At 32.9% G+C, this 23,788-nt stretch overlaps 4 protein-coding genes, 2 long non-coding RNA genes and 1 pseudogene across 6 annotated transcripts; 6 read left to right on the top strand and 1 right to left on the bottom strand.

The window, feature by feature from the left end:
• The first annotated feature begins 3,127 nt into the window (after positions 1-3,127).
• Positions 3,128-7,201, top strand: LOC103840999 (annotated as a pseudogene).
• On the top strand, positions 5,121-7,201 carry LOC103840998. Its single transcript, XM_018654716.2, has 3 exons — positions 5,121-5,387; positions 5,515-5,742; positions 5,859-7,201. Exons 1-3 carry the CDS (start codon positions 5,175-5,177, stop codon positions 5,988-5,990), a joined length of 573 nt encoding a protein of 190 aa, XP_018510232.2. The 5' UTR covers positions 5,121-5,174; the 3' UTR covers positions 5,991-7,201.
• Positions 7,202-7,402: 201 nt separating this feature from the next.
• On the top strand, positions 7,403-9,485 carry LOC103840997 (uncharacterized protein At3g50808). The gene is made up of 2 exons (XM_018654733.2): positions 7,403-7,686; positions 7,809-9,485. The coding sequence occupies exons 1-2, from the start codon at positions 7,463-7,465 to the stop codon at positions 7,954-7,956; spliced, it is 372 nt and encodes a 123-aa protein (XP_018510249.2). The 5' UTR covers positions 7,403-7,462; the 3' UTR covers positions 7,957-9,485.
• A 420-nt stretch (positions 9,486-9,905) lies between these two features.
• On the top strand, positions 9,906-10,741 carry LOC103840996. Its single transcript, XM_009117506.3, has one exon. The coding sequence runs from the start codon at positions 10,154-10,156 to the stop codon at positions 10,598-10,600; it is 447 nt and encodes a 148-aa protein (XP_009115754.2). The 5' UTR covers positions 9,906-10,153; the 3' UTR covers positions 10,601-10,741.
• A 1,278-nt stretch (positions 10,742-12,019) lies between these two features.
• On the top strand, positions 12,020-13,916 carry LOC103840994 (embryogenesis-associated protein EMB8). The gene is made up of 7 exons (XM_009117505.3): positions 12,020-12,474; positions 12,549-12,677; positions 12,748-12,879; positions 12,970-13,112; positions 13,197-13,294; positions 13,369-13,517; positions 13,600-13,916. The coding sequence occupies exons 1-7, from the start codon at positions 12,091-12,093 to the stop codon at positions 13,786-13,788; spliced, it is 1,224 nt and encodes a 407-aa protein (XP_009115753.1). The 5' UTR covers positions 12,020-12,090; the 3' UTR covers positions 13,789-13,916.
• Positions 13,917-18,164: 4,248 nt separating this feature from the next.
• On the top strand, positions 18,165-20,390 carry LOC117128563. The gene is made up of 2 exons (XR_004451926.1): positions 18,165-19,562; positions 20,268-20,390. It is a non-coding gene; the product is annotated as an uncharacterized LOC117128563 (long non-coding RNA).
• Positions 20,391-21,212: 822 nt separating this feature from the next.
• Positions 21,213-22,342, bottom strand: LOC117128544. Its single transcript, XR_004451901.1, has 2 exons — positions 22,182-22,342; positions 21,213-22,070 (listed from the first exon to the last, which is right to left on the bottom strand). It is a non-coding gene; the product is annotated as an uncharacterized LOC117128544 (long non-coding RNA).
• Positions 22,343-23,788: the final 1,446 nt, after the last annotated feature.

Here is a 23,788-nt window from a genome sequence, read left to right as displayed (position 1 = left end):
CATTCTGATCTATGGGGCGCGCCATCAAGCCCTGAGAGTCTAGGGGGATGCAAGTACTTTATAAGCTTCATAGATGATTATTCTCGAAAGGTTTGGATTTATTTCCTAAAATCTAAAGATGAAGCTTTCAGCAAATTCAAAGAATGGAAGGAAGCCGTGGAGAACAGCACAGGGAAGAAAATCAAGTGTCTTAGAACAGACAACGGGTTAGAGTTTTGCAATAAACAGTTTGACAAACTATGCAAAGATTCTGGTATCAAAAGACACAAGACTTGTCCATACACGCCACAACAAAACGGTGTGTCTGAAAGAATGAACAGGACAATCATGGAGAAGGTGAGATGCATGCTCGCAGAATCTGGATTAGGCGAAGACTTCTGGGCTGAAGCTGCATCAACAGCGGTCTACATTGTTAACCGATCACCAAGTTCTGCCATTGATTACCGTTTACCAGAAGAAGTATGGTCAGGTGTAAAACCTGAGTTGAATCACTTAAGGAGTTTCGGCTGCTCTGCCTATGTTCATAAGATTCAGGGAAAGACAAGTCCTAGGGCCGTAAAAGGCGTCTTCGTAGGTTACCCTTTCGGGGTAAAAGGCTATCGAGTGTGGCTGTCTGAAGAGAGAATATGTGTCACTAGTAGGAACGTAGTGTTTAATGAAGAAGAGATGTTTAAACACACGGTGACCCAGCGAGAAGATGTAGATTTAGAAAAGAAGAAAAAGAAAGTGACGTTTAAGGAAAACCTAATTGATGGCCCTACACTACCTACGACTACAACTGAAGAACCATTGGTTCAAGGTGGAGCTACTGAAACAGAAGAATCAGAAAGCTCAGAAGAAACCAGTTCTGTAGAAGAAGATAAAGACTCAGAAGCAGAACCGGAGCTCGAGGGTTATATGCTTGCACGAGATAGAGTTAGAAGGACGATCAAGCCACCTTCTAGGTTTGAAGATTCTGACTTCGCAGCTTATGCTTTAGCTGTCTCTGAAGAGATTGAAATCGATGAGCCAAAGTCTTATAAGGAAGCCGTGATGAGCAAGAAAAGCAAGTTTTGGAAGAATGCTGCAGGAGAGGAGATGGATTCTCTTCAAAGAGCTCGTACTTGGACACTCATTGAAAGACCTGAGAATGCGAAAGTCATAGGCAGCAAGTGGATCTTCAAGTTAAAGCCTGGAATACCCGGAGTTGAAGAACCGAGGTATAAAGGGAGATTGGTGGCGCAGGGATTTTCTCAAAAAGAGGGGATCGACTACAATGAAGTGTTTTCACCTGTAGTGAAGCATGTGTCGATCAGATTGATGTTATCTCTCGTGGTCAATAAAGATTATGATCTAGAGCAGATGGACGTTAAAACAGCTTTTCTTCATGGAGACTTGGAAGAAAGAATTCTAATGAATCAACCAGAAGGATTCATAAAGAAAGGAGATGAAAATAAAGTATGCTTATTAAAGAAGTCATTATATGGTTTGAAACAATCTCCAAGGCAGTGGAATCTCAAGTTTGATTGTTTCATGAAAAGCCAACAGTTTATAAGAAGCAAAGAAGACCCATGTGTTTACATGAGAAACGTGAACTCAGAACAAGCCGTGTACCTACTTCTATACGTCGACGACATGCTCATAGCTTCTGGAGATAAACAAGAAATCAGACGTGTCAAGGAGAGTTTGAATAAAGAGTTTGAGATGAAAGACTTAGGAAAAGCTTCAAGGATATTGGGAATGGATATCATAAGAGACAGAACAAAGGGAACTTTAGTATTATCGCAAGAGAACTACTTGGAGAAAGTTCTAAAATCGTTTGGAATGTCTGAAGCTAAGGAAGTGACTACGCCAACCTCAACTCAGTTCAAACTGAAAAGTCTTACTAAAGACCAAAAGGAAGAAGAAGGAAGGCACATGGAGAACATACCGTATGCAAGTGCGGTTGGTAGTCTCATGTACGCTATGGTTGGTTCAAGACCTGATCTGGGCTTCGCGGTAGGACTCGTAAGCCGTTTCATGTCAGAACCAGGAAGAGAACATTGGTCAGCCGTAAAATGGGTTCTACGATATCTAAAAGGTGCTACAAGAAGAAGTCTCACGTTTACTAAGCACTCAAAGTTTAGTATTGAAGGATTTTGTGACTCTGATTATGCAACTGACCTCGACCGAAGGAGATCAGTTACAGGATTCGTGTTTCAAGTTTGGGGTAACACAGTGAGTTGGAAATCGAGCTTACAAGACGTGGTAGCTCTTTCGACAACTGAAGCAGAGTACATGGCTCTTACCGCAGCCGCGAAAGAAGCCATTTGGTTGAGAAGAATATGTGCAGAGTTAGGTTTTGAACAAGAAAGTGTTAAGATTCACTGTGATTCACAAAGTGCTATAGCCCTAGCAAAGAATCATGTTCATCACGAAAGAACTAAACACATAGACACTAAATACCATTTCATCAGAGACGTTGTAGCAGAAGGCAAGGTTCACCTATCTAAGATCCATACTAGTAAGAATCCAGCAGATTTCTTAACGAAAGCCTTACCCGGGCCTAAATTTGATCACTGTTGTGATCTCTTGAACGTCGCCTAAAAGAGCTAGGCGCCACAGGTAACGTCATTGTAGCAATCTCGCCAAAGAAGAAGTATTGAGTTAGTGCTCCGGTTACTTCTTAGCAACAATGAATAAACTTAAAAGTTTAGGGATACGTTACCTGTGGGAAGGAGAGGCGAGGCATAGGGATCTTTAGCTCAAGGTGGAGAAGCTGAAGAAAAGGTATGAGGAACGGATGACAAAGCTCAATGAAGAAACATTGACGACTACCCGGAGAGAACGTCTTAAACAGCTAGGAGGCTGAAGGGAGACGAGTATCTCGGCTGAAACAGAAGCAAGATATTGTTCATAAGACACAGTCTTAAACAACTAGCATAAAGACAGTAACTTTATCAAGAGCTGAAGGGAGACAGGTGTAAAGAGCAATTAGGAAAGCTTCTAAGAGACCACATGATACAGAGACTTATATTACCATTTCAAGCAAACTCAGGGGTTAAGCAAATCATTCATCACCTACAACAGGAGAGACAAAGATTCGTCAATCATCAAGGAAAAGAAGAACTCGCGAGCTTCTTTTAAAAGGTGATTACGGGTCTCTTACCATATAGGAGTAGTTGATGATCAGGCGATTTGAGGAAAGGGAGAGAGCTAAAAGGATTTGGAGTTAATCTCAAAGGAATCGAAGACGAGTGAAAGAAGAGGTAGCGGCGTACGAGCTACATCGAAGCTACGATGAAGGAGTTTTATCGAGAAGCATCATCACCGTTTCGAGGAGCAGATGTAACATCAAAATGACGAGTAGCATAAGGAGGCTCTTGGCGACAGACCGGAGAAGAAACTTGGCAAAGCCTTCACCGGATCGGATCATCAAAATCGCACAGGAAGAGCTCAAGCCATTGTTTTGGTGCGTCTGCGATCTCGTCGAGGAAGAAACGAGAAGAGGTGAAGTGAGTTGGGCCACAAGGTGGAGATTGTGAGAATATGGGCCAAACTCAATCTCAGCCCAATAAGCTATACCTGCACAATAAAGGAAAGACGTTAGTTTTCCTTTTCACGTTATCATGTCGGTTAAACTAAATTGCTAAGGCAATTAGTAATAGGAAAGTCTGGGGACTATAAATAGGGAGGTAGTCATAGCTTTTAGGATTATCCGAATATACACAGAATACAAGATATAGAAAGAACAAGTTAGGCTTTGCTATTTGCATAAGAGTTGTCTTGTGATCTATATTGTGTTCTAAAGAAACCTTTAAAGTTAATAAAACCAAGAACAGAGTTTGTTATCAAATTGATCGTTGAGTTCCATAAGCACAAGTTGGATTGAATTCCTAACATCCTCGTTCTTGCTTCCCGGCGATGACGAAAGACGGACGATACAGAGACTGGGCGGGGCTTCCGCCGGAATTAACATGGTCGATACTGAGCCGTCTTGGCACGGTGGATATACTGGAAAAGGCTCAGAAAGTGTGCAAATCGTGGCATAGCGTCTGTGAAGAACCTTCGATGTGGCGGAAGATTAATATGCACAACGACTTGGGATTCATGGACTCTTTGACCAGGTCTCGTCACGTGGCCATGTGTCGCAACGCTGTCGACCGTAGCCAGGGCGGTTTGGTTGAGATTGACATTTGGTATTTCTGTACTGATTCTCTCCTGAATCACATTGCCGATAGGTACATAGTTTCGATTGATTCTACGATGGCTATATATGTTTCTTGGTGTACTTAGAAGTTAGAACAATTACTTGCAGCTCAAGGAACCTGAGAACCCTAAGAATCGCAATGTGTCATGAAATAAACGATGGGCTTCTCCAAGCAGCTGGGAAACTTCCGTTTCTTGAAGAACTAGACATTTCATACTGCTCATTTGAAGAGGAGATTCTGAAAGCTGTAGGCAAGTCTTGTCCAAATCTTAATTAAGACATTGAAGCTAAACTACCCTGTGCTTAGTTATAGTGATGATGAGTTTGCCATAGCGATTGCTGAAAGCATGCCGAAACTACGCAATCTCCAACTTTCTGGGAACCCATATATGAGCAACACGGGCTTGCAAGCTATTCTCGACGGCTGTCTTCACCTGGAACATCTCGATTTACGCGAGTGTTGGAGACTTGACCTTGTTGGGGACCTAGAGAAGCTTTGCGCGGAGAGAATCAGAGTTTTGAGACGCCCAGGTGACCCAACCTCTGGTCCTCATGATATGTTTTGGTTATAGATGTGATATTAGTACTTTTCAATGTTCTTAAGATCTTGAACAACCAGATAGATACTTGCAAAATTTCGTTTCTGGAAAGTTATGATGATTGTTGTTGTATCAACTTACTGTTGAAAGTTGGCGACTTTGAACTATTATCACATATCTTAAAAACGTTTTCCATTATTTATTTTTCTCAAACAAAAAACTTCCATATTTTTTTTGTGTGGGAAAACATTAAAAGGATATTTCTTATTGAGCAAAACTAAAAAGGAAGCGTTTGCTTTTATTTAGAAGTGAAAGATAAACCCGAACCTTAACAAAAAAAAAAGAACTATAAACCCTAATCTTTCTTGACTATTCTATCTGCTCTATAAAAGTGTAAAAGTAGAAGTCCCCGATTCAAAAACATATCGCACTATATTGAATTTGCTTCCGATAGAAAAAAAACTATTATGGTGGAAAGTATGAAAGAGATTTTTGAAGTTCAAAGCTGCATCAGAAGATTTCCATGGCTAATTCAGATGGTGAAGTCGAGACTATTCCATGAATTATGCGATCAACACATCAAAGAACAACGACGTTACTTCTGTTGCGATTGTATGATTCCTCCTTTTTGCAATGTCTGCTTTAAAAAGAACGATCACAAAGACCATCTTATCATCCAAGTAAACAATATTCCTCCTTAATATTTTTATTTTAAAAACTTATTTTTTTGTTAAGTAAATCTGTTAACTGGTCTCTTTTGACACGAAAACAAGCTTTAATTATGATTATTGGGGTTTGAAATCGCAGGCATTTAGATGTTCAAACCAGACAGGAGTAAGGAAAGACTTCATATCAAACTATATGGACATATCTGGGATACATATGTTTTCTGTGAACCGGTCTTGGATAGTTTTTATTAATCAGAGATGTGAGAGTGACGTTCATTGTTTTAGAAACAATGTTTCACATAGATGCAAAGTCTGTGGATGGGCTTTTGAAACTGCTTCTTCTGCTTTCTGTTCTGTAGAATGCAAGGTAAATTATTATGGTAAATTATTTCTGTTTTTTTTTCACTTTTCTCTTACAATTGCAACTCCACAAATTTGTTGCGTTGTGTAAATATGTTAACACTATTTGTTAATATTTGATAGTTTAGGAGCGTTCTTGGATCACAACTCGATGACATGATGGAGAGTTCAGATGATGTTGATGAACCCGTTGTGAAGAGAAAGGAGAATTCAGAAGATGTGTACGTCTGGACCCATTATGAAGAGAAAACATAGGAGGAAAGGGACTCCATACAGATCTCCATTCTACTAGGATTTAAACTCCTAAAGGAGTTTCATACATATGTGAGGGTTTAAGAGGTTTTGAGATTTAAATATGTGTAGCTTGTGCTTGTTGGACTTTTCCTTTTGTTTTTACTTCCAGATTAAACTGATAATTGTTTCTATGGAATGTGATTTTTTTTTTTCTAAATCATGTTTGTATAGTTTAATCTTAATACCCTCAAGATAATATAGTTGTGATATATATATACCATGCTATTGTTTTCCCCAATAATCTTCACTGTATTACTGTGCATGCGCATGAGTAATTGAGCAAGTTATTTAGTCTTTGTTTGTCTCCAAATATTGAAACAAATGCCATAAACTATAGGCTATTTTTAGCCAAAACGTTAAGCAAATTCTATTGGCGTGGGACCGCCCATAACTCTCTGGATAATTTCAAGTCAGAATATTCCTGAATACACCAAATTGTAGTAAAAAGAGAAAAGAAAAAAAAAATTCCTGAATACATCTTACACATCTCATATTAATGATAATGATCCATTTTATTAATCATACTAAACTGTAGATATATACCCACTTTAATTACCTCAAATTGCTATATACGGTACCGTAGCCAGGGGGTTTGGTTTAGATTGACATTGGCGTACGTACTTGGAACATTTTCTTGCAGTTCGAGTAAATTGACATTTGGTTTCTGTACTGATTCTCTCCTCCATCACATCGCCGATAGGTACTACACTATTTATGTACTCTCTCTCGTTTCCATCAATCAACGGTTTGACCAATATTTATTGGTTCTACGATTGCTTCTGCTTATGCTTCTGCTTCTTAGCATACTTAGAAATTACTTGCGGTCAAGCAAATAAAAAGTTTCCCATTTTTTTGTTTGGAAAAAAGCAAAAAAGGAACTGTATTGAACAAGATAAAAGGAAACATTAGTTTCGATTTGAGACTAAAAGATCCACAAACCCTAACTTCTCTACTACAACTCCATTAATTTACTCTTTAAAAGTGTAAACAACACGACGATCCCGAAACAAATTACACTAAAAATTGAATTTGCTTCCAGTTTAAAAGAACTTCTAAAGTATGGCGAAAAGCATGAAAGAAAATTTTGAAGTTCAGAGCTGGCATCAGAAGATTTCCATGGCTAATTCAGATGGTGAAGTCGAGACTATTCCATGAAGTATGCGATCAACACATCAAAGAACAGCGACGTTACTTCTGTAGCGATTGTATGATTCCTCCTATTTGCAATGTCTGCTTCAAAAAGAACGATCACAAGACCATCTTATCATTCAAGTAAACAATATTCTTCCTTAATCATTATATAAAAAAACTTCTTCTCTATTATTACATTCCCACATTCGTCGATGGAACCACTTAATCAAAATTTCAGTCTCTTTTGACATGAAAACAAGCTTTAATTATGATTATTGGGCTTTGAAATCACAGGCATTTAGATGTTCAAACCAGACAGGCGTAAGGAAAGACTTCACATATCATATATGGACATATCTGGGATACATATGTTTTCTGTGAACCGGTCTTGGATAGTTTTGATTAATCAGAGATGTGAGAATGATGTTCATCGTTTTAGAAACAATGTTTCACATAGATGCAAAGTCTGTGGCTGGGATTTTGAAACGGCTTCTTCTGCTTTCTGTTCTATAGAATGCAGGTACATGTTATTTCTATTTCCATTTCTGATTTTTTTTTTCTTTTCTTTTACAATTATAACTCGACAAATTAATTTGTTGGTCTGTGTAAATATTTTAACACTATAACTGTTAATTTGTAACAGCTTAGGAACACTCTTGGATCACAACTCGATGAGATGATGGGGAGTTTAGACGATGTTGTGAAGAGAAAGGAGAATTCAGAAGATGTTTTTGAACCTATTGTGAAGAGAAAACATAGGAGGAAAGGGACTCCATATAGATCTCCATTCTACTAGGGTTAAAGAGGTTTTTGAAAGTTCAAAAAAAAAAAAAAGAGGTTTTTGAGATGTTTAGGTATGTGTACCGTGTGCATGTTGGACTTTTCTTTTTGTTTTTACTTCCAGGTTAAACTGCTAACTGTTTCTTATGGAATGTGATCTTTTTTTTTCTTGTCTAAATCATCTTGTTTATATAGTTTAATCTTAATACCCTCAAGATAATATATTTGTGATTTATATCGTGCTATTGTTTTCCCCAATACTCTTCATTGTATTAATTACTGTGTGGATAATGAATAAGTTCGTCTGTATTTGTCTTTGAATATTGAGACAAATGTCATAAACAATCCTACAGGCTTTTTTAGCAAATAAATTAAGCCAAATCTATTGGCGTGGATCGCACATAACACTCTGGATAATTTCAGACCGAATACATCTTTAAAATCTCATATTAATGATAATGGTTCCATTTTCTTAATGATATTACAATTAATGTAAATACCCACTTTACATTAAATTACTACATACGGTACCGTTCACCCACCAAGTATCAGGAGATGGTAGTTTTTGTATTGACGCTAGAGATTCTTACTATTCTCTCTGTTGGGAAGATCTTACCTCACATGGTATCATATTTTTTATCCCTTACCTCATTTTATTTGACCAAATTTTTTAAATTCATAGTATAGGTTTTCACATGTTTTTTATCTATCATATTTAAATTTATATTCAGTAATTTATATAAGCCATATATATACACATGACTAACAGGCACTCGTCATGCATTATTATATCAATTTATCCCCATTTGTACTATGTAAAATGTGTACAATGATATATTATTACTTAAATCTTAGAGGGAAAATATACATCAATTTATCAAACGTCAATTTTGGAATTTTACAGTTACAACATACAATATCAAACGTCAATTTTGGCATCCTACAACATACCTTATCGTGATGGTTATATAACGTTATAGTAACGGTCAGCCAAGATGTGTTTTATTTAATAATAGTGCAAAACAAAGATTATTGTAGTGTATCTGTGCGAATCGAGACTAGCTAGTTCCTCTTCATCATATGCAAAAAAGCAGGAGAAATCGGACAAAATCGCTTTTATTATCTTTCAATTATAAGACGCACAAACTAAAAAAAAATAGTTCGTCGGATACGTGGGTGAATAAGTGATCCTAATCTCAGACAACAGATCAAACTCCTTTATAATTTTAAACAATAATGTTAATCAAAACAGAGTTCTTTTTGGGTGAAAAGGTATTAAAAGTGATAGGGAATAATAAAGGTTCATTCAGCGGAAAATATAATGATAGAGGTTCATAACTTCATATAATTGAAGCCTACGAAATTTAATATATTGTATCCGACTTTGGAAACTACAAAACAATTATTTTCTGTAAGGGGTCCAACGGAAAGCGATATTCTTCAACAAATCGATCCTAATCAAAACATTTAAAAATGTAACATTGTACTTATGTTACAATTATAACAACACAAGAAAATTCGATGCAGCGTTGTGGGCCGTAATACCGTGTAGATAGACACTCAATAATTTCGAGTTGAATGGCATTATTGATGCATGTTCATACGAAAATTTAAATTAAAAAAAAATAATGTGATGCACGTACATAGAGTTTAAAGACCCGAATCTCTCGTTAGGTGACCCACGAAACCGAATGAATCTAAATGGGACCGAACCCGACCCGACTCAGCTTGGCCCCACTCATGCTTAAGTCTCTGTTGCCTTCACGTGATGCTCAGCTTCGTTGCAGTTGCACCCCATCCGCCGGAGAATAGAACGCCCGGCCACCTAAGCCTTGTCTCTTTGTCTCCACTCTCTCATGTTTCGCCACTTGGACTTTTCACTCCTTTCTTCTCTCCTTCTTCGCCACGTCTCTTCCACCATATTTCCCGAAATACCCTCATATTTTCGCTGATAGGTCTCACAAGAGGGGTAAAGTTGTAAAATAGATTCGACAACAAGATTACATGAGCTGTTCTGTCTGATTTTGAGCAATAAACGACAAAAACTTAAAGTTGCTTGAAGTTTCCGAATCACGAGGCTCCTTTTCGTTAAACTCATTGTATATATAAAGCCCCACGAAGCATGCATCTCCTTCAAAACACAAACAAGATCTTCTCTATCTCTCTTTCTATCTACAAACTTTCTTGAACTCACGAGTCAAAATTACACGAAAATGGGAGCTTGCAGTTCAAGTGAATCTCGGAGAACAGAGACGGCGAAGCTGATTCTACCAGACGGAACGTTACAAGAGTTTTCATCACCAGTGAAAGTGTGGCAGATTCTTCAAAAGAATCCCACGAGTTTTGTTTGTAACTCCGACGATATGGACTTCGACGACGCCGTTGTAGCGGTCGGTGGCAGCGAGGATCTCCGGCCTGGAGAGCTTTACTTCGTTTTACCTTTGACATGGCTTAATCATCCACTAAGAGCAGAGCAAATGGCGGCTTTGGCGGTTAAAGCGAGCTCCGCGCTTACCAAAAGCGGTTGGAGTTGTGGTCATGAAGGTGAAGGGAGAAGGGTCTCTGGTGGTGAGTGTAGAGTTAAGAGAGTGAATAGAAAAGGGTGCGGCGGAAGAGGGAGGAGGAAGTTTACGGTGGAGTTAAGTTCAATAACAGAGTAGGAGTAATTTGGTCAGAAGATGTGTAAATTGTAACTAGACAGCTTTTTATATATATCCAGTTTTTGTTTTTTTGCTAAAATATATATATCCAGTTGATTTCACTATCTAATAGTTCTGTATAAAAATGAACAAATTGAGACTTTAATCACGAGGATGAAGTGATCCAGAGCTAATAAATTGCAATTTCATACAGTTCAAAAGAGGGAATCAACATACAGATGCAAGTTGCAACTTGTTACATTCAGTCCTCTCTGGCTTTTCTTGGTCAACACCGCGTAATGGTCCGTTTTACATTATTTACGCTTTTGCCCTCAGCTTGTTAATATTGTTGATGACAGTTAGCTTAAGCGACAACATTTAGGTAAATTAGGTTAGTTCCATTTGAAAATCCCATTATCTGTAATCAGATACTACAATAAAAGCCATTAAACGAATAAAAGAAATAGAAGAACAAAAAAACAAAGAAGGCAAAGAACCAGACAACGTAAGATAAAATAACAAGATAAATGTTAAAGGTTGTATAACAAAAACTTACACATCACAAATAATTAGATTTATTCACAAGCAAACTAGAGTATAGTTAAGAGTTGATGTGTAAGGTAAATTGTTTAGGTTTGCTTGTAAATTTAGTATAGTGTCGAGAGTAGAGATATCAAAATGGAACTTTATTATATAAGATTCTCTAGTTATCTAATAAGGTTTATATTTTTATAAAGATAAACATTGAAATATTATAACAGATTTATCCAATTATATATTTTTAATCAATATATTTATATGTATAAATGAGTTTGTGGTAACTAGAGAATATACTATAAGAAATATCCAAGGAAAAGGATTCAAAGTATCAATGTCGAAGGTAAGAGTAAAAATGTATCTTTTATTATCTCTCTAAACTAAAGATACCAAAGAGAACATGAGAAATGCTAGAGAGAAAGTGAAAAGAGATAACATAAGCAAGAGTGAGACTGTGAGAGAATTAAAGTTGGCATCAAAGATATCTTCAACATTTCTAGAGTATCTCAATTTGAAGCTACAGAAGAATTGTTGTCAATTGATCTCATATAGTTAAACACTCATTAGTCTCTCATTTCCAATATGATATTAGAGGTGAAATCCAAAATGGAATCATAACATAATGTCAACAGATCCGATCCATTTATAACCTGGAAGGCTGGAACATTAAAAATCACAAGTTTCCCCGGTTAATCCATGAGAGAAACATTGCGTTAAAAGAAAACAAGTCAGGTTTGCAAAGACTAGAGAATACAAGTCGAGGGCCCATTTTTGTTATGGGCTATAAATACGTGATAGGGTTGAAATAGTTAAGATTGTTGTAACTAAGAGTTGATTTTCGTATTAACAAACTATTCAAGGGCTTAACTGCAAAATCAGTTCAAATTTCCCGACCACACAAACATTGCTTTCCGCTTAGGCAGTAGCGTAAACCACTTCCTTTTGTCTACCCGAAACGACGCCGTGGCGGAGCAATGGCGAGACTCGCCTTCGCTTCATCTCCGCCACTAGCCTCAGCCCGCACTCTCCGCCGCCATTTCTCCATTTTCGCCGCCGTTAATCCCAAAACTTCAGAAATGCCCCGCCTTCACCACGCCTCTCTCGAAGTCATCGGCGGAGGAACCGACCGTTTCCTGCCGCCTCTAAAAGACACACTCTCCAAACCTTACGACGCGTTTCCTCTTATCGGGTTTAACCGCCACGTGGAGACCATCTACGCCGCGTTCTACCGCTCTGTTCCTTTTGTCAGACTCCGCCGCGAGTGTCTCCGCACGAAAGATAACGGCTCCGTGGCTCTTGATTGGGTCGCCGGAGACGACAGTAGCCTTCCTTCCGAGTCTCCGATCCTTATCTTATTGGTACATTCTCTAAACCCTTGATTCAAAAACTCGATCTTGATTATAAAAATTGAATCTTTTTTAAAAATGGGCAGCCAGGTTTGACTGGAGGAAGCCAAGATTCTTATGTGAGACACATGTTGTTACGAGCTCGAAGTAAGAAATGGCGTTGTGTGGTGTTTAATAGCAGAGGTTGTGGAGACAGTCCTGTTACTACTCCTCAGGTTTTGACTTCTCTACTCTTTCATCATTGATGAGTTAGCTTCTTGTTGGTAGACTGAAGTGTGTATGCAGTTCTACTCGGCTTCGTTTTTAGGAGACATAAGTGAAGTGATTGCTCATGTTGGTGCTAGATTCCCTAGAGCTAACTTGTATGCAGCAGGATGGTCTCTTGGTGGCAACATTCTTGTTAACTATCTCGGTCAGGTTTAGCCTTCTTCTTCTTTTTTTGTAACCCTCCCAATGATCAATGTAAGATGATTTTGTAAAGTTACCTTGTTCTTCTGTGTTGCTCAGGAGTCTCATAACTGCACTCTCTCTGCTGCTGTTTCCTTGTGCAACCCTTTTGATTTGGTTATAGCGGATGAAGATTTCCACAAGGGTTTTAACAATGTTTATGACAAGGCATTGTCGAGATCTCTTCGTAGAATCTTTAGCAAGTAGTTGTTCGTTTCCTTCTGTTTGGGTTTCTTCTGGTTGGTTTAGTCATTATTGTCACATTTTTAGTTTATCCCTTTCTGCAGACATTCTCTTCTTTTTGAAGATATAGGAGGTGGGTTCAACATTCCCATGGCTGCAAATGCTGACACTGTTAGGGACTTCGATGAAGGCTTAACTCGAGGTTAGTTGCATATAAAGAATCTTGAGGGCACACAGCTGCAATGATGTATAACAAACCTTTTTTCCATGTAACAGTATCATTTTGTTTCAAGACAGTAGATGAGTACTATTCCAAGTCGAGCAGCTCAAAAGCGATCAAACATGTCCGTACGCCTTTGCTTTGCATTCAGGCAGCAAACGACCCGATTGCACCTGATAGAGGGATCCCTCGAGAAGACATCAAGGTAAGAGACAATGATCAAAGGCTCTTTATTCAGTTAAAAGTTATGTGTTTTTTTAAGTCTATCTAACAACTAAAAGTGACAGGCAAACCCTAACTGCATGCTGATAGTAACACCAAGAGGAGGGCATTTGGGGTGGGTGGCAGGTGAAGGAGCTCCAAACGGAGCTCCTTGGACCGACCCGGTGGTAATGGAGTTTCTGCAACATGTAGAGAGTTGTGAAACCATTAATGGGGATAGATTGTTGGAGGATGTTCACCAAATTCAAGTCTAGTTCTGTTGATTAGTGTGTTTCACTTATATACTGATATACATTTATTGTTATGAACAAGAATTATATAAACACGCAAAGAATTATGGTGTATAAGAGTTCTTGCACAAAATAATTATTTGTTTCAATAAGATTAGTGACCCATCATAAGAGAAAAAAACATGTGAGAATGTTCATTAATTGGAGAGATTAATCTTGGAGGACGTTCATCAAATTCAAGTCTAGTTTTGTTGAATAGTTTTTTACTCTTCCGCTATTGTTGTGAACATGAAATTATAGACGCAAAGAAACATAGTTTAAGAGTTATCGCCTTTCCAAATTCAATACTATCTTCAGTAAGTCATCCTATCTAAAAAGGTCCCAAGTTGATTTGATGACCACCCATATCATCTTTGACTTATCACAACGAAACCACATACTGTATTTAAATTCTATGCTTTGTTAGATTATGCAAAGAAAAATCTTAGAATAAAATATTTAAAGGTACCATTATTTAATGTACAAGTCTAATAGAGTGTATCCTTCCAAAATTTGTTAAGATTTCTTATAATTCCTTTATTTTATTTTTTGGTGAACTTTTAACATTTTTAATTATTTTCTTGATGTTAAGTACTTTGTTTTGTATATTAAAATGAAAACATTATATGTAATGAAGTAAGGCAATATACGATGAAGCAAAAGAAAGTCCAAAGCGTGTTTCGCTTTCAAGCATGGGCATGTAATTGGTTTCGATCACTTTGTTGTTCCCAGAAACTGAACATTAAATGAAAAAAGAATAGTATGTTTGGTAAACTACTAAACTACAAAGTGAACATATTTGAGTTTGAATACTCGATTTAATAAATACTGTAACATAGAAGAATAAAATAATATTAATTACACTAGATTTTTTAACCGCGCTACGCGCGGATAATATATTATATGTATTTCACAATTCTAAAAAATAATGTATAATATTGTATTATATTATTTAAAGAATATAAAATAAGACTACATAACATAAATATATTTTTTATTTTTTCTTTGTGAAAATCATTATGTTGTTTGATTGTTGTACTTAATTCACATATTTGCATAGATATTTGTGATAGATGAATAACTATATTTTTATTATCAGTAAATAATATATATTTATTATATAATATAAGAAAAATGAAATTATTTACTTTTTAACAAACTTGTCTCATGTTGGGGACTCGGTTATAGACATATCATATTCGAATGAAACATTTTTACACTTATCAATCTTCTTAACAATTAAGAAACAAATCTGAATATCAAAACAATATCTCATACGATCTCTTTGTGGAATAACTGCTCTGAAGAAATTGAATTTATGCATCAAAAAAGACTGGAAATGAATGTGCATATGTGTTATCTAAGTCAGCTTTAAAAAAACTATTTATAGTTCATATATCATTTATGTCCATCCTATTTTTTTGTCCATCATTTCTTAAACATCTTGAAATAAGTAATGCTAATTAATAATAAACTTTTTGCTCACAAAATAAAAATCAAATTTGTTTAATTATCGCTTAATTTGTCTAACTGATATATGTATTTCTCAATTCTAAAAAAAATAATGTATAATATTGTATTACATTATTTAAAGAATATAAAATATGACTACATAACATAAATATACTTTTTAAATTTTCTTTATGAAAATCATTATGTTGTTTGATTGTTGTACTTGATTCACATATTTGCATAGATATTTGTGATAGAAGAATAACTATATTTTTATTATCAGTAAATAATATATATTGATTATATAATATAAGAAAAATAAAATTATTTACTTTTTAAACAAACTTGTTTCATGTTGGGGACTCGGTTATAGACATATCATATTCGAAGGAGACATTTTTACAGTTATCAATCTTCTTAACATTAAAAAAACAAATCTACATATCAAAACAATATCTCATATGATCTACTTGTGGAATAACTACTCTGAAGAAATTGAATTTAGGCATCAAAAAGGACTGGAAATGGATATGCAGATATGTTATCTAAGTCTGCTTCACAAAGTACTATTCATAGTTCATATATCATTAATGTCCATCCTATTTTTTTGTCCACCATTTCTTAAACATCTTGAAATAACTGATGCTAATTAATAATAAACTTTTGCTGGAAAAAAATCAAATTTGTATTATTATCACTTAAATATTTTATTAATATGGTCTAAGAAGCTTTTAAGTGATATCATAGTTTAATTTATTAGTTTTTTTGTTACTTTTTAGAGGTTTTTGTATTTAAGATTTTTTTTATTAAACTTCTATTTCTTTCACAGAATTGATATTATATATATATATATATATATATATATATATCATAAAAATTACCATCAAATCAGTTTTACTTATTTATTATTTTGTTTGAACGAAAATACACTTTTTAAATAATTTAATTGAAAATAAAATTATATATTAATTTGCTGTATTTTAACAATTTCATTGATTTAATTAATTTGCTTTTGTGGATAACTTAAAAAGTTTTCATATGAATCTAGGAAAGCAAGCTTATGTTGTTATATTATATTTATTTTGTGTATATAGAATCTATATATAATGTTAGTTTAATAAAGAAAGAACATTATTTTTTTTGTAACTTCAAAAAGATACATTATTACAATTTGAAATGAATCAAAATTGAATAAAATGGTAATTAAATATTTGTTAATCTAATTGTTTAGTTGGATTCTCATGAAAAAAAAAATCGATTGGTTAAACAAATGTTTTAAAAAAATTTGTGGTATTTGTTTGTCTATAAATTATAAAATTTGTTGAATTAATATATTTAATTATTGCATCCTTAAATAATATTTTATTAAGACATTATAAAAATATGTTTTGAGTTGTTTTGTCAAATTGTACAAAAATCTATGCTTTTTCATATTTGTAACTTCAAAAAGATACATTATGACAATTTGAAATTAATCAAAATTGAATAAAATGGTAATTAAATATTTGTAAATCTAATTATTTTTTTTATCTTGTTTAGTTGGATTCTCATGAAAAAAATCGATAGGTTAAACAAATGTTTCAAAATTTGTTGTGTTATTGTTTTGTCTATAAATTACAAAATTTATTGAATTAATATATTTAATTATTACACCCTTAAATAATATTTTATTAAGACATTAGAGAAGTATATTTTAATTGTTTCCTATGCTTTTTCATATTTGTCACGAAAATTTATATGTTAAACTTACTTTTACAAAATTCTTAACTTTGTCACGAAAACAAAAATCTATGCTTTTTCATATTTGTCAACGTTCTCACACTTTCTAAGAATATATTAGCTTAGTCACTTACTTATTTTTTTTTTACAAAACAAAGTATCGGAGTCTTGAAAGTTGAATTTATATTATTGTAAATGTACATAAGAGTTTGTGATTATATACTTAGTGGTTCTTGTATATGTGTCCAAGAATGTTTCAATGGCTTAGTGGTAACTGTCCTATATATATATCATACTAACCCGGGTTCGATTCTCACCTTCGCATTGTTTTTTTTATTTTTTACGAAAAGTAAATGAGATGACATGGCAATTTCGGGTTTTCTGATTGGTTGATTTTTCTATCCTATGTGGACACCCTCTCCATGGCTTATATCCCCCTTTTAGTATAGTATAGATTTCCTGGATTATTTAACTTAGCTTCGAGTAGCTTGATCTATTATTATTATGCTCACTAGATTTTTTCTCCGCACTACGCGCGGATAATATATTTAAATTTGTTACATTTATCATTTTTATTTGTATGTGAATTTTTATATTAAATTATATATAACTAATTTTTAAATTTCATTTTTTATATATTTTTAGTTGGAAGTAAGTATTTCTATTATATGTAATACAATTAACTAATAAAATATGAAGAATCAAGTTCGAGATTTTAGAGTTATGTAAAAAAAAAATATTTATGTATAGAACATAAATTATCTTATTCTAAAAGATCGAAATCTCATATCGAATAAATTCACGAAAAGAAAAAGTACTCCAATAACTTACTTAAAATATAAAACCTCCTTTTCAAAAAAAGCGTACGTAATAATATTTTTTACGTGTAATAGTTAAAAACTGACAATTGGATATCGATCTAGAATATTATTTTAATATATCTAATGGTAAAATATTAATTGTAATAAAAAATTTTGAATTTTGTAATTTTACATGAATTATAAGTCTTTAAAATCTAAAACCTATTTTATTAACATAATATATTTTTTATTTATTTTTTATTTTGACGTTACCAAAATTGCTTTAGTTATATTTGTATATTATTTTTTTAATAATGTAGTTTCTTTTTAAGTAATTTTAAAATTATCAAGAATATAATATATTTAATAATTTTAAATATATCCAAATATGATGCCTCATTTTTATTTATGTTTTCATTGAGCATATTTAATTTTTAGTTTGTATATTTAATAACACCTTGTTGCGTGTTATTCTATGGTTTTAATAAATGTGTTGTCATTTCATTTTTATTACTACTAACATGATTTTTTAGTGATAAGTGATAATGTATTTTAACGTTATATATTATATTTTATCATATATTTTCTAACTCTTCGTGATGGCACTTTTTGTAGAATCATTTTAATTAGATAATAGGTTTAAAGATGTAAATAAAACTGTGTATGTTGTAGATTTAGACTTTTTAGTTTAACTGAGCACTATAATTTATGAAAATTATATTATGATTTTATTTTGCTAAATCTTTCTTTCTTTGTATATTTTTTGTTTTATTTTGTATTTTTACAATTTTATTGCCTTATTCTTTAACTGCAGAGAATTGCGATTTCTAATTTTTGTTCATATACCTGAAAAGTCTCCGCTTGATTTTTGTTTGTTTTCATTCTCCAATTACAATGTACCGTTCGATCGTTTTTTTTGGATCAAACTACTAATATCATCAGATAGAAAAGCTTAAACTCCAAGAATGAAGTGAGTATTTATGCTAGAGAAAACTGATTTAGCCACTAATATAGTGAGATATTATAATATTAGAATGTAAGGAAACTCTTCTCGGTTGTCTTACGCTGGACATAATTAAGTTGTTGTCAATTGATTCTATATTTGTGATAATTAGAAATACATTTTTATGTCTTCCTTACATCATCGTTAATTGGTTTTCTGTTCGACCATTTCTAATATATTCAGAGTAATATAATATTAGATGTTTATTATCACATTTCAATTAGGAATGCACAGAATAAGAAAAGTTCAAGGTGAGACCACTTTACAATTTTGTCTTCATATCTATATAAAGTTAGTTTATAGATTACTCTATTTGTTTCAAAATGTAATCAGTTTTAATTAAAATCTGTAATATTTAAAAGTTATTACTTTAGAAAACTGTCATTTAATATATAAATTTGATCAATTACATAATAATTTACATAATTTAATTGGCCACACAATATCCAATAAATATAAAGTTACATTGAAATATAAAAACAATTTATATAGTAAAACAAAAAATACTTTTAAACCATTATATTATAAAGCAAAGAGAATATTAAAATTATATTGAAACATTAGAATAGTAAAAATCAGAAAAGCTGAAATCTCAATGTCGATCATCTACGTCGGCCATGTCTTAGACCATCTCCAATGTATTCCTCTATTATTTTTCTAAAATAGAAGAATTTCATAATAGAGATGGATTTGTCTCCGATATATTTTTATATTTTCTCTCCTAAAAGAATATTTTTGATATATTCTTTTCTAAGTTTACAAATAATATTTTTTATTTGTGAAAGGTGAAAACCAGCCCAATTTATTTTAGCATTTTATAAAATTATGATATTATTTACACTAAATATTTCTTTACAAACTATTATGTAAAAAAATATAATTATTTAAGTAAAAAGTTAAAGGATCATTTTGTAAAAACAAATAGAGGAAGTGACATGGCAAAAATATAGTTTCTCATTGGCCGATTATTTTAGCCTACGTGGATACTCTATCTGAGGCTTATATCCTCCAGTTTTAATTAAAATCTGTAATAGTTAAATGTTTTTTTGAAAAAATATTCAAAAGTTATTATTTTAGAAAACTGTCATTTAATATATAAATTTAATCAATTACACAGTAGTTTATATAATTTAATTGGCAACACAATATCTAATAAATATAAAGTTACATTGAAATATAAAAACAATTTATATAGTGAAACAAAAAATAATTTTAAACCATTATATTATAAAGCAAAGGGAATATTCAAATTATATTAAAACATTAGAATAGTAAGAATCAGAAAAGCTGAAATCTCAACGTCGATCATTTACGTCAGCCATGCCTTAGACCATCTCCAATGTATTTTTTTATTTTTTTCTCTAAAATAGAGAAATTTCATAATAGAGATGAATTTGTCTCCGATGTATTTTTCTATTTTCTCTCCTGAAAAGAATATTCTTGATTTATTCTTTTCTAAGTTTACAAATAATACTTTTTATTTGTGAAAGTTGAAAACCAACCCAATTTATTTTAGTATTTTATAAAATTATGATATTATTTACACTAAATATTTATTTACAAACTATTATGTAAATAAAAATTATAATTATATTTATGTAAATAATATATTTTCACTAAAAAATAATTTCAATTATAATTTTTTAAGTAAAAAATTAAAGGATCATTTTGTAAAACAAATATAGGAGGTGACATGACAAAAATGTAGTTTCTCATTGGCCGATTATGTTCGCCTACATGGACACTCTATCTAAAACTTATATCCTCTTTTTACTATTTGTTTGATAATAAGTATACCTAATTTATCTATTCATTGTTTTAAATAAACTAAATGGTATTTTTTTAACTTAAAAAACAATTTCATACAAAAAATTAAAACAATTTTTGAAAAAATGTTGTATGAGTTAAATTAACTAAAAATTCTACAAAATTATTATTATATAATATATTATATTTTTATTATAAACAGGATAATATTTGACAATCTAACTATAGTTAAAATATTATTCATTGATTAAAATCAGTGTAAAAACATAATCTAGATATTCTCAATTTATTTTACTTTTACCACTAAATACTATTTAATTTTACAGATACTATCTTTTATCTTTTGTAATGTTTATATACGTTCTAACGTAATGTTTTTTCTTATATGCTTGATTACAATATTAAGGATTAATTCATCTATTTAATTGTTTAGGGGAATTTATAATATATTTTCGGTCCAAAATTATGATCCAAAACCATTATTTTCATATTTTCATTTTTAGTAAAAACATTAATTGTTTTGAATTAATATCACATTCTAATTCGATATAACTTCATTGATTTTTATTTCCGTAAAATTTCTGTCATTATTAGTTTTTTTCTTACTTCTAATTAACTTTAGTTTTTATTGTTTTTGTTAAACTTCATACATTTTTGCGATTTTTAAACTTTTTTTAATTTTTTGTGAACATAAATGAAAAACGTTGACATGTTGTTGTTTAATGTGGTATTAATTTGTCTTCTCTTATGGTTTCCTCATATTTCGTACTCTTTTTGTGAGGACTCAACCTTGGACAACACTTGGTTCAAAACATATGGTATTTACATGATAACTTGCGAGAGAATTTTTTTTTTTAAAAAGACATTTAGTTACCAAATGAAGTTAATTAAGTAGATAACTAATGTTGCACAAAAAAAAAAATATTTTATTAGTTCATGATTCATGCTGCTCAACAGGATTACTTACGAAGGATGAGTTGTTTTGTTTCACAGATTGTTAAAATGTTAATGTCAGCATTCATTATAGAACAGTCGATTAGTCACAAAAAAAAAGAGAACAGTCGATGGTTAGAGGGGTTCAAGTCATGGTTTAGTTGCGAAGAGTTTCAATGGTCAAGTTCAAAAAAGAAATGAATGCGCTGAACTGAATCTCAAACAATTAAGATCAATGTGTAAGAATCTCTACTCCAGATAGTGGTGACTATTTACATTAGACTTGTTTTTAATGTGAATACACTGATTTGAGAAGAACTTGATAAGTACTGGACATAGAGTATACATCACGCATATGTTTGTTCTCTCCTCACTCCATTTCAGAATCTCTATAGCTAAATTGAGAGGTGATGTTCGGGTGCACGCTCTTGCACGAAGAAACTTGAACTTAACTGGCATGTAACTGAATGCAAGCTGATCCAAAGTGGAGTGACCACTGTTGAAACTTGAAACGGTAAAAACTGACCACATGAATATAGGTCTTGGAACTCAAATGACTTCAGAAGTGTTACATCCCTTCCGCCATATGGAAACTTTTTGAATTCACAGAATGAGAGATTCTTATCACATTGGGTTTTCAATATGCTACTACATAGATAAAAAGATAGTGAAATTTAAAAATATAATAGTGAAAATACTTATACCTTGGAGAAAGATTAAACTTGGGAAGCCTGACGATGGAACTATAGAGGACCTCTCAGACATTATAGAGTTCCATTGCGATGAACCTTCAAATTAGCATATGTGTTGTGTGCTTAAAACTATATGAATCCAATTTTAAATTGCTACAGAAACCATATATTTAAATATATACCTGAGAGTAGATTTCTTTCCTTCAGACACCAAAGAGCACAGTGTATAGTAGTTATAAGCTAATACCTCTCTTTTGGAGTAAACCAAAGTGATTCAGTTGAAACCTGCAGTGAGCATCAATGCTTAGCCACCTGATCAAAAAGCATCAACGCTTAGCCACCTGATCATGGAAACAAAACAACTAATACCAGAGGGAAGCATAATAGATAGATGGAACATGTATGACGTATCTCCTCGATAATGGGAACGTCTTTTCACAACTTTGTACTTTGGAGAACACATGACTAAACAAAAGAAGGGGTTGGACAGTATTTATTTTTACATACGTGGGCACAAAGGTTCATATTGTTAAAAAAAGGTTCTCAGCTCTAAGGTAAAAAAATTGTTAAGTAGTAATGTAAGAACCTACCTGAGAAGTATGGTCCTCATCCTCTGAATCCTCCACACCTGTAACCAATAGCAGTTAACATAAAGCCCCAAACTAATTCTGGAACACTAATTAAAGTGTGAGTGGAAGCCATAAGTGTACTCACGGATAAGGCAGATAATATATATGATATTTCCATTTCTCTCAGCTTCCTGAAGAGCTAGAATAAGCAACTTCTTTGGTGTCAGTGTTTCTTGCAACCTAACCTTAAAAAATTTCAGTGAAAGTGTTAAAACCTCCGGAAAATTGATCCAAAGTCGAAGAAACAATGAAACATTTCTCAGAGAGGAGGTGATGCTTACTTGTTTCCTGAAGAAGAAGCAACTTTGCTTATCCCTTGCAACTTCTTCAGTAAGTTTAATTTCCAAATAGACAGAAGATGAATGAGACCTGAGGAGAGAAAAACAAACTAACAATTATAGAATATGTGTTGTGGAAGTACCGAAGCGAAAAGAAGGATAAAAAAATATGTTGGCGGCATCTGTTGAGCCAAATCTTTCTCTTCCCCTGAACAGAGATATAAAAAATAATGATAATTTTTTTCTAGTCAAACTCGTCGACATTGCAGTGGGATGCAGGCATGTCATCCCCATGAAAGTTCTCATCTAAATCGTCCTCGGAATCTTCCGTTTCATCATCAACATTGTCAATGTACAGCATCCTCGGGTTGGTATTAGACATTTATTTAGTTGTATAAAAAAGCACCTGCACATGTCGAGAAGAACCTTTACTACAGTACTCTGAAAAGAAGCGACCACAACAGTATCTTCTTACAACTGATTTCGGAATAAAACCACATAGACTTAAGTGTATAGACGATTACTATCTAAATGATGTTCTGGACACCATATTAATCTTTCTGATAGAAAGATGCTAGCAATCATCAATTTTTGTCTTGTTGGAAATTGGAAATTGTTAGAAGACACTAATGAATATAAAAACCTAGCAAGCAAAGTTTTACCTGATCTTTAGTGTGATACTCAATGAGAGAATTAGATACAGAACTTAAGA

The sequence above is a fragment of the Brassica rapa genome, chromosome A09 (assembly GCF_000309985.2).
Source record: "Brassica rapa cultivar Chiifu-401-42 chromosome A09, CAAS_Brap_v3.01, whole genome shotgun sequence".
In the NCBI taxonomy this organism is placed as follows: Eukaryota; Viridiplantae; Streptophyta; class Magnoliopsida; order Brassicales; family Brassicaceae; genus Brassica; species Brassica rapa.
This window is presented reverse-complemented; position numbering and strand designations above follow the sequence as displayed.